Raw genomic sequence first — 17,864 nt, 5'->3', positions numbered from 1 at the left:
TTGCTCCAAGCCCAGTCCAACCTGGCCTTGGACACTTCCAGGGATCCAGGGGCAGCCACAGCTTCTCTGGGCAACCTGTGCCAGTGTCCCACCCCTGTGGACACCTCATGGTGTCAGGGACTGTCACCTGTGAAGCAGCAGCGTTGATCAAGGCTGTTGTTGGGACAGCAGTGCCAACAGCAATTGGAAATCTTGTTAAAAGTTCACATTAAGTTCATTCCTTGGTAGACACACACATACCCAGCTGGAAGCCTCTCCTGTCCTGAAGGTCTGACGGGTCAGCCAAGCCAATCTGGAGTTGAGTGACTGCTAATTCCAAAGTGGGAGTGACAGGAAACTATTGTTTTACAGACCTGATAAAACTGAAACAGCTGACAACCGAGTATTTCTCTTCAGCCCAGTTCTCATACGGTGCCGGCGATGTCTCCAGAGTTCCAACACGTCTCCTGGTGCTTCATCAGCCCCTTTGCTCTTGTGTCATCATTCAGATTTTAAAATACTTGCTGTGCTCCGTGGCCACTCTTATGGCCAGTCCTGGATGTTCTTTACAGCAACAAAAAGGCACACTGCAAAAAATCCATGGAATGCTGCTGATCCCTGGCTCCTTTCTATTCCAGACGCGGCCACCGTGTCCCGTGGCAGCACCGAGCACAACTCCAGCTGCAGAGGTCAGAGGAGGGACGCGGGGACGGTGGGATGAGGCTGTTCCCGGGGTGAGGATCTCACCTGTCTGAAAACATCGCTACTCCTGCTGTGCACACAGGGATGGAAAGCAGCAGTAAGTCAACCCCGGGCTCTGTGGCGGGGGAGGACAGAGCTGGGTCTTCTGGCAGCGAGACTTAATTCAAAAAACCCAAACTTCTGACTGAAAGCAAAGGAAGAAATTAATGTTAATTGGGGGTGGAAGAGTTTGGGACAGGGCACGGGTGAAGTGGAACTCACAATAAATAAAACAAATAAAGGCATCATCGTTTTAGGTCAGAGCTCATGGATAAAACATGGCACAGGGCTGGATCTGGGGATGGTCACAGCCGCTTGGGCAACTCTTCCAGCTCCCCAGTTCCTCTCCTAACGCACGGGGCAGGCTCTGAGGGGAAAATCCAACACTGCTCTAAGGGCTTTGCACAAAGAAAAAAGCACAGCAAGGGAGGAAGGTTGATTGCAAAACCCCTTCAACCACAATTTCCTCCAAGATCCCAGAATCCGGCTTGGAGCTTAAACAGTGAGTCAGCCTCCTAAAGTGAAGTTTGGGCCCTAAATCACTTGATATTTCTTTTAAAGGAAACCTTGAAATCCCATTTAAACTAAGCACATCATATCAGATATAAGCAGTTTTCCTTCTCTTCCCACCCTCCTCTTTCCCACCCTGCTGAATATATTTGAGCAGACTAAAGCAATGTGGAGGCAGGGCTGCAAGGAGAGGTGCATTTTAAGCCCCAGTAAACTACTTATATTATTAGAGATCCTCAGCCATTGTACATATTTAGACTTCTAACAAAATTTGCCAGGATTTTGCAAAGGTGGGAGAATTAAAGCAGGTTCAAAAGTGACATTCATTTGAGCACTATCATGGGGCTCCTTGTGGGATCTGATCTCTGCTTCTCCGTATCCAAAACTGTATAAGAGTAATTCTCCTGCCTGACCAAGTCGTTCAGTTGGCTGAAAACCATCAAGAAGCTCCTGGGACCTGCCTGGTACAGGGTGATGGCAGCAAGACCTGTCGTGGCCAAGGATTTGCTGATTTGGCATGAACAGGCAACACCTGCCTCCCTCCCCAAACCCTAAGTTCTGTTCATGTCTCACAGAATCACAGAACATCCTCAGCTGGAAGGGACACACGAGGATCACCCAGTCCAACTCCTGTCCCTGCACAGGACACCCCATGTGCCTGAGAGCATTTCTTGCAGAAGGTCAGAGCAAACTGAAGGCTGTCTCCCTCACGCCAATCCCAGCAGCAGCCTGGGGCAGTCCTGGAGCAGTCCTGGGGCAGTCCTGGGGCAGTCCTGGAACACTCCTGGAGCAGTACTGGAGCATGTCAACTCCACAGACAACCACTGATGCCCTCCAGACCTCCTGCCCTCCCTCGTGCCTCCCCAGCCAGCAGCAGGACAGTCACAAATACTGTCACCTAAAGGTCCATCAGTGAGGTTGTAATTCAGAGAGAAGACTAAAGCACTTGCTGCTGCTCAGAATAAGAGCACAGGTAAGATGGGAATTGTTTGTCCTCCCTCATAAAGCTTCCACCAAAACCCAGGCCTTCGGTGCCATCATCATTGGCAAGAAAAATATGAAATAAAAGAATTATTAAAACTAAGAGGTGGCTGAAAGAAAGACCCCACTGTGTCTAACACAGGGTTTGTGAGGGGAAATTTATACATGATATGTTCAGCATCTGGACAATGAAATATGTTTCAGAAGAACAGACCCAATCCCATCATTCCTGTACCACTCACAAAAGCTTAATAAAGCACTTTGGAGAGAAGGGTTTGCGGGATCAAGCCCCAGGACTCTTTATTAATTAAAGTCTTTTAAATAATTGAAATGTGCAGTCTCTTGACTCCCCTCAGCGTGGCTACCTGCTCGAGAGCTGGCATAAATTATGGAAAAAAAATCATATCCAAGAGGATGGAGTTATCACCTTGAAGAATTCATCACGGATCAAACGGCTCCGTGGCACTGAGAGATGCCAACAGCTCCAGCAAGGAGGATGGGATGGGAGGAAGGCAGTGAAACCTCACCTCCAGTGAGGGCAGGACACTTGGGAAGAGCTGTGTGGCCAAAGCAGCTGCTAAAATACAATGAGGATCCAGGAAAATCAAAATTGGCTGGAAATTTCTGACCATCGGGATAAAGCTGAACACGCCAGGGAGGACCCTGACACTGAGCTGTCACAGGGAAAGCTGTTTAAGCTCGGAAGCACTTGAGTTGTCTCAGTCCTGGAATACAGCAACCACGGGGCTCAGACTGAGGCTGATGGGAGCCCAGGGGACTGAGGAGCCTGCAGAGCTCGGGAACAGCTTCTGCCTCAAGCAAATAGACTGATCTGCAGCTGCTTGGAAAGCTGCTCGTGCTGGAAGTGCTCGCATCCAGCGCTGCACAAGTAGGAGTAACTCACAGGTCTCTCTCCCTGGTGGGTCTTCCCCACCCCACTGCCTGAAAGCCAAGGGCAAACCCAGTGCAGGGATGGGAGCATGAGGAAGCTGGGGTTTTTCTGGACATATTCTAGGTATGGCACAGCAGTGAGAGGGAAGGAAATCCTCTGTCATGGACTGTCCAACCCCACTCAGAGCAAACATTGGAGGAAACCTCTTTAGTCAAGAAATTAGCCAAAAATTTAGAGATTTTCCGAAGACACAGGTGACCTTTGAGAGACTTAGAACCCTTCAAAGGAATCTGATTTTTCAGAAGGTTCAGTGAAAAATGACCAACAATAAACTTCGGGCTCCATGTCCCCCTGAAGCCACATCATAACAGATGCTGTTAAAGCAATCCCATGATCTATTCCACACCCATCACACACATCAGAGCAACAAAATCAACACGGTACAGAAACTTATGTCCTGACAAAATTGCAGTGCAAACCTTGCCCTCATACAGCATCGAAGCAGGAAGAAATACCAGCACAGGTAACAATCTCCTTTGAAATAATAAATACAAAAGCTGTATTTTTTTCCTTAATTTTTTTTTTAACTCATGACAGCATTTGTTAAAAATATTACATCTGCTTTTGAGAAGGTAATATCCTCTCCATTTAATATGGAAAAATAAACTCTACAGGACACACAACAGATCCCCCCAGTTGGCACAGAGCTGCTTTAAGAGATTAGATCCACAGGACTCATCAAGGCGGAGGGTTGGTTTTGTGTTCCTTGTCCCCAGACTCTGAAAACATTGTGTTGTAGGAATGGTAAAAGACAAGAATACATAAAAACAGTAAAATGTTTATTTTCTTAGAAAAAAAGAGATTCAAAATGATTGTGATCACACTCCCATTCGTGCTCAGCAAAGCCAATACTGCAAGCTTAGTCCTTGATTAAGATACCTATTAAATGAAACTCTTTTTCCTCTTAGAATACAAATTTCTGCTCCTGCATCACTTCCAGTATTTCAGTGATAACATGCTTTTAATGGATAATAATTTCTCAGCTTCTTCTCAGCAGAGAAACAAGGCCTGCCATGGCAAAGACATCCCATCTCCAAAGCTTGGAATCACCAGCATTAATAAGCACTCCGGCCCGGACGCGGACTGACAGACAGCTTAAGGGTGTTTCTTAGATGCTTGAATGTTCACTTATGGAAGCTTTGTATAACACTACCTCATCTGATAGAAAACAGGCCAGAGGCCTCAGTAAAATCAACAACGTCTTTTGGATTAACTTTTAAGGATTTGCTGCGTATCTGGACACAGAAAAAAGTGAGAAGTTGCAACAAGTTTTAACTAGCAGCAACAAAAACAGTTCCTTACGAGTTCTTAGCAATATTCCTCATCTGTTCATTAGGAAACACTGTAACTGAATGGAGTATATAATGTGGAAATGATCTTCTTCTGTTATGTAGTGCTGTTCGCTCTAGAAGACTCCCGGAAGGTCTCGGCTGGGTTGTAATCTATTTACACAGTAGTTACTCCTGGGGCAAGCGGCAGAGTTGGCACTATGTGACATCCTCCTCTTCTGAACAATAGTCACGACCCTGCAGGGACAAAAGCCAGACAGTTTGTACATGGCTACTGCAGACAGGAATGAGCTGAGGGAGCGCTCGCTAGGAAAGCACATCAGGTCTCTAAACGTGGCGGGGCTCAGGGCTGGGGAGAAGCCTCCAGCACAGGGAATGGAGCTTGCACAACTCCTCCAGCCACGAAACCAGGACAGGAGACCCTTCCCTTTCTCTCACTAATAATCTCCTAAACGTCATCCCCTACACTGAATTCCAGGGGGAGTCCAACAGACTGATTTACAAACCTATTTTATGCCAAGATGATTCACCTTGACGGGCACAACCCTGCGCATTTGTTGGGAAGAGATAATCTCCGAGGCAAAAGCAAGGAAGCACATAATCCCATGAGCAACACAAGGCAGCTGCTGTGAACAAGAACACCTCCTGTGATAACCCCAGCAAGAGTTTAACCGAAGAGCAGAAGATACTATTTGTATTGAAATTATGCTTGCACAGTGGGGGATATGGGCTAAGCTTCACAAAACACGGATTTCTTATCAGACCAGTCATGTTAAGCCTTCCATTCCAGCCCAACAACAAGACTGGCAGCAGCATCTCTCTAGGTATTCCCCTTGGGATGTTGTTCTGGAGAAGGTATGTCCTGTCCCTCACTACCTGTTTTGTTCAAAGCAGCAAAAAAAGACCTGACAGGTCTCACTATCCTTGTTTCCCTGCACAAAACCAGCTTTTTGACACAAACCACCTGAGATATCCTGTGCCAAACAAGTCCCTCAAATGCAGTGCCCAAAATCTCTGGGCTATTTCCCATTTTTCCCATGTGCTGGATGTATCACCAAGTGCTCACGTGGAAAATCCCAGCAGCTGAGCAAAGGGCTGTCATGGAAGAAGAAGAAAAAGAAGAGGAGAAATATGAGACTGTCTAACCTCCAACAGAGCATAAAAAGTCAACATCACCCTGTAAGCAGAAGACACCAACACAGCAGTGGTAAAACAGGGGTACCCAGCTGCCTCCCAGATCAAAACCAATCACTGTCCTGTCAGGAAAGGGAAGGGAGGAGAGATAAAAGTGAAAAAAAAGGGGAAGAGATGTTTCTTGATGCAGCGATCAGTTTATTTGGGACACACAGCAGGGGTGCACATCAGGAACAAAGGCTCCAAAATGCCTCTGCAGTTACAATCCCGGTGCCAGTGGTGGGACTGCAGAGCTGGCTTTGCTGGAGAGTCCACACCCAGGAATGTGTGCACTCTAACAGCTCCCCAGGGGCCCAGCACTGTTAGCAAAAGGGTTTTCTTAGTAAGTTAAAATAAACCTCAAGAGACTAATCAGCTCAAATTCCAATTCAGCAGTCACTGATCCAGAAAGAAAGGAAATAAAATACATTTTTTAAACTAAAAGCTCAAAAAGAAGGAATGCTGAAATACTTTGCAGTGAAACCCAAATCCACCACTTTTCTCCAGTCCAGGGACCACATCTGGACAAAACCAGGAGACTAAGCTGGTGGTGATAAAAGCTTTGTCCAAAATGCTTCAGAGCTGTGAAATGCACCAGCAGTGAGGGATGGCTGAGGCTCAGGGCACCTGCAGGAGGTCCATTTACCTGGTTCCTCCGCCTCCTGCTCACGAGGGAGCCCATCATTCCCCACCACGCTCCCACCAGTGGCCATCACTGCTATCACAGCCTCAAACAGACCCAAATCCTGGGAGAAAGCCATCCTGCATTCCCTGTTTCCCTCCTGTTCCTCCTGCCATTTCCTTCTGCTTCTGGGGTTGCTCTATGGCTACCGAGTGTGCCAATCCCCAAAGGGATGCCAAGGACCTACTTCAACAGCAATGCCCTTCAGAGGTCACTTCCAGCCCAAACCACTCTTTGACTCTATGAAACATCAACCAGTGAAGCAGCAGCCAGATAACGAGCTGGCAATGTGAGCAGAGGAGCTCCAGTGGTATCTAAGTTTAGACTGAAAGGATGATGGTTTTTTTTTTCCAGGAGCAGATGTGTGACAGGAAGCAAAGGAACCAGAGGAGGTAACAACTTCCCTCGAACAGACCACCACTGTGTCTGGAAAAGAAGTCTGCAGGAGAAGAGAACGCTCCAGTGTGACCTTATTGTGGCCTTTCAGTACCTCAGGGGGCTACAAGAGTGATAAGACAAGGGGGAATGGCTTCCCACTGACAAAGGACAGGTTTGGATTGGGTATTAGGAAGAAATTCCTCCCTGTGAAGGTGGTGAGGCCCTGGCACAGGTTGCTCAGAGAAGCTGTGGCTGCCCCACCCCTGAAGTGTCCAAGGCCAGGTTGGATGTGGCTCTGAGCAACCTGGTGTAGTGGGAGATGACCCTGCCCTTGTTGGGCAGGGGGTGGAGTAAGATGATCTTTAAGGTCCCTTTCCAACCCAAACCACTCTATGAGCCTATGATTCCATGATTGCCAGTCAAATCCTGTCCAGGGAAGCAGGCTCCTGCGTCCAGAGGAGCCACTGGAACAGAGCAGGTGGCTACCAAGAGGACTTTATGGGCCTTCCTTTAATAGCCCTTAATAGCACAGGACATTAAATGAGTTGCAATGATAATGGTAACACACACCTCCAAGTCCAGCTAATTCCTGAGGAATCCCATCTTCCTCCCCCGCAGTTCCAAATCCAACCTTCAGCTTTTGTAGGTGTCCACAGAAACATCTCCAAACACCTTGAATGCCTCCTTTCCTGCCTGTACCCAAACCAGAAGGGCTCATCCCCCTCTAGAAATCACCCACCGGGGGTGCACCACGGCTGATGAGATCCTTTTGGGGAATAAAAAGAGGAGAAATCACAGGAAAAGGGCTTTTTTCCCCCTTTGGGTGCCAGGGCGAGGCACAGCCCGCCCGGCTGAATGGCCCCTTGTGCCGGGGATGCGCTTCCGCAGCTTGGCACCGGCATCCCAGCCACGGCCCGGAGAGGGAGGGAGAGCAGGGCGGCCGGGCCGGGAGAGGGGAACGAGCTGCACCAAGCAGCCCTTTCTTCTGCCGGGCTGAAAGAGCCGGGGGGACACAGTGGCCCCTTTCACGGAGGAGGCGGCGCTGGGAATGGCGAGCCCGGCTCTGCGCTGGGAACCCTTTTCATCAATCTGGTTTTGTTTACAGCCCGCGCAGAAAGGATGGGAAGAAAATGCCGGGAGGCGGCACTAAATCATTGTATACTGTGCTAATTTTTGTCCGTTTCTCATTTTGTTAGGGAAAAATCAATGGAGTCATTAAGAGCAATCCACTTTGCTAATGAGTTTCTGCCTAATCATTCTGCCCTTGCATACGTTTCGTTAGCAACCCCCCTTCCTCTTTAAATACCATACAACGAGCTGCATTGTGTCGCCGCCGCGCTCCATGCCCAGCTTTACTAACGAGGGGATGCAGCGAGTTGATGCCAGGCACCTCTGCCCTGGCCTGGGTACTCCCGGACCCGGCTCCCGGTGACCAGGTGAGTGGACTGGCAGAGAAATCCCTGCAAACCCACCCCCACACTGGCACCGGTGCCCAAGACCAAGTGATCTCTTGACCCAAAGTGACAACCCCTGTGGTGGTGGCACCAATTCCCCACACTCGGGGTACCCACCGACCACACCAGAGCTGTTACTGGGACATCTTCACTTGCTATGACATTTTTTAATCTCATTTTTGTCCATGAGCATGTTTGCATTGTGATTATTTCTTAATCCCAGGCTGGTTTGGTTCAGAAGGGACCTTAAAGCTCATCTCATTCCACCCCCTGCCATGGGCAGGGACACCTTCCACCAGCCCAGGGTGCTCCAAGCCCCGTCCAACCTGGCCTTGGACACTTCCAGGGATCCAGGGGCAGCCACAGCTTCTCTGGGCAACCTGTGCCAGGGCCTCCCCACCCTCACAGGGAGGAATTTCCTCCTAATGCCCAACCCAAACCCGTCCTCTGGCAGTGGGAAGCCATTCCCCCTTGTCCTTTCACTCCAGGCCCTTGTCCCCAGTCCCCCTCCAGCTCTCCTGGAGCCTCCTAGGTACTGAAAGGCCACAATAAGGTCTTCCCAGAGCCTTCTCTTCTTCAGGCTGAACAATCCCAACTCTCTCAGCCTTTCCTCCCAGCAGAGCTTCTCCATCTCTCTTCTCATCTTGGTGCCTCCTTTGGACTTTCTCCAACAGCTCCATGTCCTTCCTGTGCTGGGATTTCTTCTTGAAGGGTGACACGGAACTTGCATGGGGTCCTGTGGAATCAGCGTCCAAACAAATTCTTGTAGAAAGAAAAAACACCCTGAAGACTGGAGAAACTTTAGGAGAAAGGTGTTAGCTCTTCATTGTGTGCTTCACAGTGACTCTTTTTGAAGGCAAATGCAACACTGGACTAAATTAGTCCTTGCACTATTAGATAAGAGAGAACCCAGGTAATCAATTTATTTGCCTGAATATCAATACAAATGGCCTCCTACCAGGACATGTTTCTATCTTCCTAATCAGAGCTGGTATTTCAAAACCAGATTTATTCCCCTGTGAGAGGGCAGTGACTGCCCCAGCCCTGGCTGCAGCCAGTGGAGCCCCTTTCTCCTCTGCTGGGCACAGCAGATCTCAGATTTATCCAGCAGCTGCCAGGTCTGCTTCAGAAGGAATGTTTAATCACTCTCTGCTTCCTTCTCAGGTTTCCAAAGCTGTATTTCTGCCTCCATCTCTCAGGTCAAGCAAATCACTTGTACTCCTGACCCACATCTTTCTAATTTACTCTGGGGGAACACTCTCCTCAAGCTTAATTGCTATTACCTCTTGCTCATCCTCCACTGGAATATATTTCTGTGATTTCAGGCAGGCCTAATTTTCAATAATGATGATCACACTGACACCAGGTGAGCTGCCTCCTTCCCAGTGCCTGTCTCTGCTCCATTTTCCTCCTGAACTCTTGCTGCACACGTGTCTTTTTGTCTCCAAAAGCCAGGCCCATGACAAACAGTGTTTGGACAATGCTCTCAGACACAGGGAGGGATTGCTGGGGTAGTCCTGTGCAGGGCCAGGAGCTGGACTTGATGGTCCTTGTGGGACTCTTCCAGACCAGGATGTTCTATGATATGACATCTCACTACTGTTTCCTGTGCTTAACTCTACCCAGCTACTCCCAGTCTCCCACAAAACTTTGTACCTTCTCATCAGTTTTTTCAGTATTTTAAGCTCAAATTCTGGTGTCTCTGAAACGACTGGGTTGACTCCAGCAGTACCAACATCTAACCCTATGTGCAAGGCTGACTTTCACATTCTCAGGCAGTGCTACCTTAGCCTTCATTCCAGTATTTCTTCCTTCCAACAAACCCTATGAATTGAATTACCACAATCACACGCAGTTCCATACAGGCAAGTTCAGCTCCAGCTCTCCAGGCAGGGACTCACGCAGAGACAGGAACAGATGTCTCCCTCTGAATGCCTCACAAGTGTTTTGACACTGAATTTTGGTAGACAGGAGCTCCACTCATTGGGGCTGACATTCTGGTTTTTACCTTTGGGTGGCATTTGCAGGAGGCAGTTGAGCTTCGTAGGGGCAGCCAGAGAGATTCTCCAGACTGTTTCATCACGGCTTTTTTTGGATCTGCAGGATTCATAAACGCTTCAGCTGATGAAATGTCAGCCTGTGTTCTTTCCATTTCACACTTTGATTGCAGAAATTTTATTTTAGCTGACCTTCCTGTCCGTTTAATGGCTGTGAGGAGTCCAAAACACCTGTTTCATTTTCCTGTCTAATGCGCAGCTCACACGTAAGAGTTGTTGTTACTCACTTGTAATAAGTGACCCAACACCCCCTGAGACTCCAACACAAGCTGAGGGATGTTTTGCTCCTGCCTGTGGAGTTTCTGTAGGCACAGCCCAGAGTTGGTGACAGACTCCATGTCTCCATCACAAACCCAATGCTGCTCATGGCCACGGTTACCACGGGAACGTTACAACATGTTTTGGGACCTCATCAGCCACAGGCAACACCTCCCACTTCTGCAAACTATTTCAGCTGCAACTGGTGAGCTGCTCACTGATAGAACTCGTTTAATTGTTTGACAGTGTCCTCAAAATGCTGTTTAGGCATCAGACAAAACCCCTCATGTTTTCCAGTCTTTTTGGCATTTGTGGCAATACCTAGAAAAAAATGTGTTATGGGCAAAGATTAATTAAAAAACCCCAAACTCTCCCTTAGGAAGACTATTTCCTCAGGCACAGGAGGTCCCCAGAGAACACAAATCCCACGTTCAGCTGCACATTAATTCCTGCCAGTCCCATCAAGTGTCAGCATCTTGAAAAGCAGGAGAGCCCTTTCTCTCCTTCTGACAGATAAACTGTGTATTCCCTCTAAACAAACTCCTGATGGAGAAGATAAATTTGTACAAATGCCCTGGAGATCACCTGTAACATCTGAGAGCATGATCCAACCAGCCAGGAGACATGGGCAGCTGCACTCAGTGTGGCAGGAATGGGATTAGTGCCCTGAAACAAAAAACTAACCAGAACTCATCATCAAACACAGCCTCAGCTGGCCTGGACTGCAGATAACACAGACCTTTGGAAAATCCATTTCACTGGAGATTTTGCATTTGACATTATGGAAGGGGACAATGTCCAGGAAAGGCATCTGAATATTCATAGGGTGATGCATTTACTCAAAGGAGATGTAGCTATATTGTGGATATGTAAAATTCTACTTTTAAATGCACTTTGGTTACATAAAATCTTACCCCTGTGAAATACTGGTACAGAAATATTCTTCTCAGGAATCTACAAACTTCTCCTCACTTCTACTCTTTCCCTTTATCTCATTTTTTGCTTTCATAATTTATATTCTTTTTAGAGTAACAAATCTGTTGCTTGGGACAAATAAGAGATTTGTCACCCCTTGTAGCACTCTGACTCCTAACACCAGGAGTACTGGCAAAAATGGCAGAAATTCAGAGCCATCCAAGGAAAAATTTCCCTTCTACTCTGCAACCCAACACAGAATAGAATAGAATAGAATAGATTAGAATAGAATAGCAGTATTTCATTTGGAAGGGACCTACAAGGATCATCTGCCCAATCAACTGAGCACTTCAGGGCCGACCAAAAGTTACATCATTGTTAATGGCATTGTCCAAATATCTCTGAAACACTGACAGGTCTGAAGCAACAACCAGCCCTCTGGGAAGCCTAAACCAGTGTCTGACCTCCCTCTCAGAAAAGGAATGTTTCCTCAGGTCCAGTCGGAAATTGGCAGTACAAATTAGCTTACTGCAATTGAGGAAGGAAATATTTAATACAAAGTATTAAACAAGACAAATGACTCCAAACTATGCAGTGTAAAGGGTGTACTGGTACACGAACCTCAGCTCAAGGTATAAGCAAAGACTGAGATCTAGACTTGATCCACAGAGCCCACTTAATTCCTCAAGCCTCAGTTTCCCATCTGTACTGGGATACAATTATTCGTAGGATCATTTAGGATCATTTAAGCTGGAAAAGCTGTCTAAGATCAAGTCCAATGCTTTACCAGCATCAAGATTCCAGTTGTCTCCCACAGAGATTAGATGAAAGATCAAATTAGTAATGACCTAAAATCCCACTTTGCTCTTCTCCTTTATCCATGATATCCTGGACATTGGAGTTAACCCGCCATCCATCCTAGACTGGTGATGTTTCCACAAAACAAAGGATTCTCTCCAGTACTGCCCGCAATCCCTACTTTTCTGGTCTTCTTTGCACTTCATCTATCTAACTGAGGAGCAGTTAAGGGGATCTTGGGCCAGATCCCTTCCGAACCATGGAGAATGTGGAGTGCTGCAGCAGGCAGGTCCAGCTGTCCTCCCCGTGGAGCTGGGAAACCTGTGTGTCCTCCCCTGAGAACGTCCATTTACATCCCTGGGTCTTACCTTTTCAATTTTTTCATCAAGCATTCTGAAGAATTCTTGTTGGCTTTCAGAGATGTGCATGCTGGAAGGCAAAGGAACAGTATCAGCACAACACAAATTTTTCCATTACAGAACACTGATGCTGCAGACCAGGGTTGCTGAGGGACCCAGCTGTCAGCTTTCACCATTGTGAAAAATAAATCACTTTACACTTTCATCTACAATGTCAATTTTTAAAATCTTCTTTCTTTTTCCTATTTTTGGTTTGCCCACAAAAAAACTCACTGCATTTAGTTCTGTATGTGTGTGCTACGCTTGGGATGGTAACTAGGACACAGGAGCATCCATGGAGGAAATGAATGGAGGAGACCATTCCCTGTTCCAGGTGGGCTGCCCGGGCCAGTGGGAGCCCCCTCTGCGTCAAAACAGGTTTTCCAAGGCTGCCAATTCCACCACCACCAAATGAAATGCCAATGAGGTTAAAGTCTTGCACTGGAGGATCTGGGCATCCTGCTACAGGTGGGCTCTGCACCCAACACCCAGGTATGCCTACGAGCCCAGGCTGGACCTTCCCTCCCAGAGGGGTGGTCCCTACTGCTCCCTGAGCACACCCAACAGGTTATTCACAGAATCATTTAGGTTGGAAAAGCGCTCTGAGATCATCCAGTCTGACCATTCCCCCAGCACTGCCAAGGCCACCACTAACCCGTGTCCCCAGGTGCCACATCCACACACCCTGTAAATCCCCCGGGACGGGGACTCCACCTGGGCAGCTGTGCCAATGGTTGATCACCCTTTTCATGAAGAGATTGTCCCTAATATCCAATCTAAACCTCCCCGGCACAACTTCAGGCCATTTCCTCTTGTTCTATCACTTGTTACTGGGAGGAGAGACTGAAAACTCCTACAACCTCCTGTCAGGGAGTTGCAGAGAGTGAGAAGGTCCCCTCGAGCCTCCTTTTCTCCAGGCTGACCCCCCCAGCTCCCTCAGCCGCTCCTCATCAGATTTGTGCTCCAGACCCTTCACTTCAATTAATTCTGCAGCACCAAGAGTCTCAGTGATATGATTTTGGATTAGCAAAGAGGGCTGGAAAATACTCCTTTTTGTTGAGGGTGGCACAAGATCACAAGCCCTTCCCCAAGGGGGGACTTGCAAGCTAAAAATCCAGGAAGGTGGGACGTCAAGGAAAGGACGAGGAGACAAAGATGAGGATGTTGGCAGACAGTGTTTGGGGTGGGTCTGCTTTATGTATGTTAAGAGGATGGGGAGAACCTCCTTCCTGCATGAATAACATCCCTCCGGGAAGGTGAGGCCGGAGCATCCTCTGGACCCGCAGCAGGGAGGAGCACCTGGGCCCACGGGGGGCTGGGGAAATGTGCCAGGGACTCAGTGTGCAACAAAAAAAGATGCAGAAAAGGAAGGATGAGGACTGGTGCCAGTGTTAACAGCGATGCCAAACGGTCAGAAGGACACACAGCTCTCGGAGATTTTCTCCAGCACAAAAAGCTGGCTTGGTTTGCTGCATTCCCACCCTTTTCCTCAGAGTGATCCTTTCAGCTGTCATGAGTTAATACTCTCCCTAAGTGCCCAACAACAGGCTGCACTTCCCTACAAAGCTCAGCATTCAGACTGCCCTCGCTATCAGGATGAACATATACAATGATTTGCTTATGTTGGACATAAATGAAGGCTCAGTTCAGAAGTGAAGGTTTCAGAAATGGCATTAAAACCTAAAGCTGGTGATTCAGGAGCAGGAACAATTCACCTTTCAGTGGTTGTGGGAGTTTTTGTCCCCAGCTGTCTGCCAGTCCCTCAGGTTCCCACTTCCACCTCAGATGGGCAAAAGATGCTTGTTTGGGACAGCTGACCCTGTCACCTGCATGTTCAGGTGTCTTGGAGAGGGATTTTAGGGCAGTACAGCCCTTTCTTGGTAGGTAAGTGCTTGAGAAACAGTTTTGCCTTTGCAACACCATAAATCCTGTTTCTAATAAAATGAGATGATACTGGAGTGACTCACCCCAGCCATAAACTGTAAGAAAACTAAAGGAAGGCAGGGGGGAAAAAAAAGGAGGATTGCATTGCTATATACATGAGAATTCCAACAGGAAGTCCTAAAGACCTGACAGTCTGTGATCTTCACACAAGTTTGTCTGGGCAGGAAAACTGCCCCACAATTTAGAGACAAAAGACACTCCAATGCTGACAATTGAGGAGCTGTGTATAACTGTAAAATCCACTGCAGGGCAGGGAACTGACAGAATTAGTGAACACTGGAAGAGTCAGAAAACCATCAAATCGAAGCTGAGTTCTTGGAGAACAGAACAGAAAAAAAAAAGATTTCCCCAAATCGAACTGTGGATTTAATTCTCCATGTAAGAAGCACATCAGAAGGCATGAGAACACATTTTTAAATGTTTCGTGGCAGGCTGATGAAACACATTTTGCCAAAAGCGGAGATATTTATCCCCAGTATCAGCACTGTCTGAGTGATGAATGGACTCAGAGAAGCTCTGCCAAGAAGGAGTGAGTAAAAACTTCCCTGGGAACTTAATCAATAGAATTTAGGAACACCTGCATCCAGCTCTGGGGTCCCCAGAACGAGTCATGGACTTGTTAGAGAGGGTCCAGAACACGCCATGGAAATAGTCAGAGGGCTGGAGCACCTCTGCTCTGGAGAGAGGGGGTGTTCAGTGTGGAGAAGAGAAGGCTCTGGGGTGACCTTATTGCAGCCTTTCAAAATATCAATATAGAACATGGAGAGGGAATTCTTAGCAAGCCAGTAGTGACAGGACAAGGAACAACAGTCTTGCAGTGACAAGAGGGCAGGGTTAGATGGGATATTGGGAAGGAATTGTTCCCTGTGAGGGTGGGGAGGCCCTGGCACAGGTTACCCAGAGAAGCTGTGGCTGCCCCTGGATCCCTGGAAGTGATTTATCCACTCATTTCTGCTCTGTCAGCTGAGTAGCCCTTTCCCCCCCAGTGCCACCCCTCCCAGCAGCCAGAACCGTCGTGGTTTTTAGAAGATAAACCTTTAAAAAAATAATTGTGCGTGATAGCAGCTATTTGCTGACCTGGCATTTAGCAACTCAAACACATGTAGCCACTTTACAAACAGAAATGCAATGGTAACTTGGGCAAACAGCAGAGCCTTGGGCAAACAAAGTGGAGCTTCTGCCCAACAACCTACCGTGACATTCTGCACCTCTCTCAGAAGTTTACTTATTTTGGCAGGACTGGCATAAAAATATTTACCTCTGCCAGTGCAATGAAAAAAAATGGGCTTTTTGGTGATTCAGTGTCAGTTCTGATTTCTGCAGGAACCTTTAAAATGATGGGTTTGACGAAAGAATGGAAACCCTGAACCCATGCAGTTCCTCTGGCTTGGATGTACCAAGAGATTACCCACCAAAAGAACAGCCCTTTTCTACCCCAGACTAATTAGCCTCATGTTAGAGCATCTTAAATACATCTCTGACCCTGCTGGGAAGGGCAGAGCCACAGTAATTAAGTACAGCTTTGCTAAAGTGTGATTTTACCTCCACCTCCCTCCTGTGAGTTTCTTTGCAATTACATCCAAAGCACTTATTTTTTCCCTTTGAAAGGAGGCTGAATTATACTGTCAGTTGATTAGGAAATTACTAAAGTTTCCAGTCTTGAAACCGTGTTCAAAGCACTTGATATTCAGCAAGTTAAAGTTAATAAGTGCCCTGAGGGCAGGGCATAAAGAACAGCATTTCCATAGTGTTCAAAATCCAGCAGCAGAGCTTCTTCACTTGTTCGTTACGAACCTCATATACAGCTCCATGTAATCTGTTATTTCCAAGCCAATTAGTGATTAAACGTAATGATGATTTAGATAAGAAATGAATTACTAATATCAATAACCAGCTCTGTCACAAGAGTTAAATATTTCATGGCACTGACTGACCTCAGCCAGGGTATGGGCACAGAACTGCCAGCCAAGGGTGGAAAAACTCTCAGCTACAACCCCCCCTCATTTTAATGTGACCATTCTAAATGGAAGAAGTTTACCATTCCCAATCCCAGGCAATACAGCTGCTAATGTACACCAGGAGCAAAAACCTCCCTGGGAAATTAACTGATAGTATTTAGGAACAGTAGTGGAGATATGATTTTAGTTATGTGTAAGTTGTATAGAAAGCTGAGAAACGACACAGGATGGGTTTCCTACCAGCCATGACAAGATGCCTCTCACCTCTTTTTAGGTCCTTTGCTGTGCAAAGGAGAGATGCTGCCCAGTGTGTTGTTGGTCTTGGGACACGAGTGACCTGATCTACTCTACTTAAATTGAGCACGGTTTTAGGGCTGCTGGAGCCACCAGCTGGTCTGCACTAGGCAGCAATCTTGAATCTCACAGACACTGCTTAACCCTCTGTTTATTTGTATTATGACTTAAACAACAAAAATTGAACTTACTTTGCTCTGGGTTGATGTACTAATCCTGGGATCTCTTTATTAGATTTAAGTCTTACGTTTGAACTGGCACTTTTTTCCTGAAACACACAAAAAACACACAACAGAGATACCATCAGTATTTATTTAAGCACACAAAGGGAGACAGGCACTTGTCATCACAGTGACATCACACTGGGCTGGGTTGAGGCTCAACCTGCAGAACCCAGTGAGGAAAGCTCAGTGAAAATTAAATTAAAGGCAACACAACTGATGCAGTGACCCCACGTGGGCAATTTTTAAATGCCACGGGCTTGGTGGTGCGGGGGAACTGCCTCTGGGTCACCGAGCAAAATCCATGGAAAACGAGGTGTGCATCTGTGGCTTGGCTCCTCACAGAATTGTATCAATAACAACATCAACTAGCACCTTTGAGAGGGCCCCAGAGTAACCCAGGCTTGCTCAGAACAGAGCTGAGAAACAGTAACATTGAGGAAAACCATCTGTGGGAGGAAGCATATGTTAAACGTGGCAGGGAGAAGAGCAGCAATGGCAGACTTGACCTGCTCAGCCAGAAAATCGGGAACAAGGAAGGAAACCAGCTCTGGGGAGCCCATCATAAGAAGGATGTGGATCTGCTGGAGAGAGTCCAGAAGGCACCACCAAGAAGAGTAGAGGGGCTGGAGCCCCTCTGCCCTGGAGCCAGGCTGGGAGAGCTGGGGGGGTTCACCTGGAAAAGAGAAGGCTCCAGGGAGAAGGCTTCCTAAAGGGGCTTCCAGGGAGCAGGAGAGGGACTTTGGACAAGGGCCTGGAGTGACAGGACACAGGGAATGGCTTCCCACTGCCAAGGGCAGGGTGAGACTGGGTATTGGGAAGGAATTGTTCCCTGTGAGGGTGGTGAGGCCCTGGCACAGGTTGCCCAGAGAAGCTGTGGCT

At 47.5% G+C, this 17,864-nt stretch overlaps 1 protein-coding gene across 2 annotated transcripts in view; it reads right to left on the bottom strand.

Annotated features, from left to right (window-relative positions):
• Positions 1 to 3,663: 3,663 nt before the first annotated feature.
• The window catches only part of CUNH1orf21 (chromosome unknown C1orf21 homolog), a 114,178-nt gene continuing 99,977 nt past the window's right edge, over positions 3,664 to 17,864 (bottom strand). For both annotated transcript variants that reach the window (XM_017834952.1, XM_017834951.1), the window contains exons 4-6: positions 16,953 to 17,029; positions 12,536 to 12,596; positions 3,664 to 4,689 (exon numbers count right to left, since the gene is read on the bottom strand). In XM_017834952.1, coding sequence (XP_017690441.1) covers positions 4,651 to 4,689; positions 12,536 to 12,596; positions 16,953 to 17,029 — 177 coding nt within the window. In that variant the 3' untranslated portion in view covers positions 3,664 to 4,650. The remainder of the gene's footprint in view (positions 4,690 to 12,535; positions 12,597 to 16,952; positions 17,030 to 17,864) is intronic.

This window comes from Lepidothrix coronata, unplaced genomic scaffold (assembly GCF_001604755.1).
Source record: "Lepidothrix coronata isolate B3197 unplaced genomic scaffold, Lepidothrix_coronata-1.0 Scaffold246, whole genome shotgun sequence".
In the NCBI taxonomy this organism is placed as follows: Eukaryota; Metazoa; Chordata; class Aves; order Passeriformes; family Pipridae; genus Lepidothrix; species Lepidothrix coronata.
The sequence above is the reverse complement of the archived record's forward strand: the minus strand, read 5'-3'. Positions and strand labels throughout refer to the sequence as shown.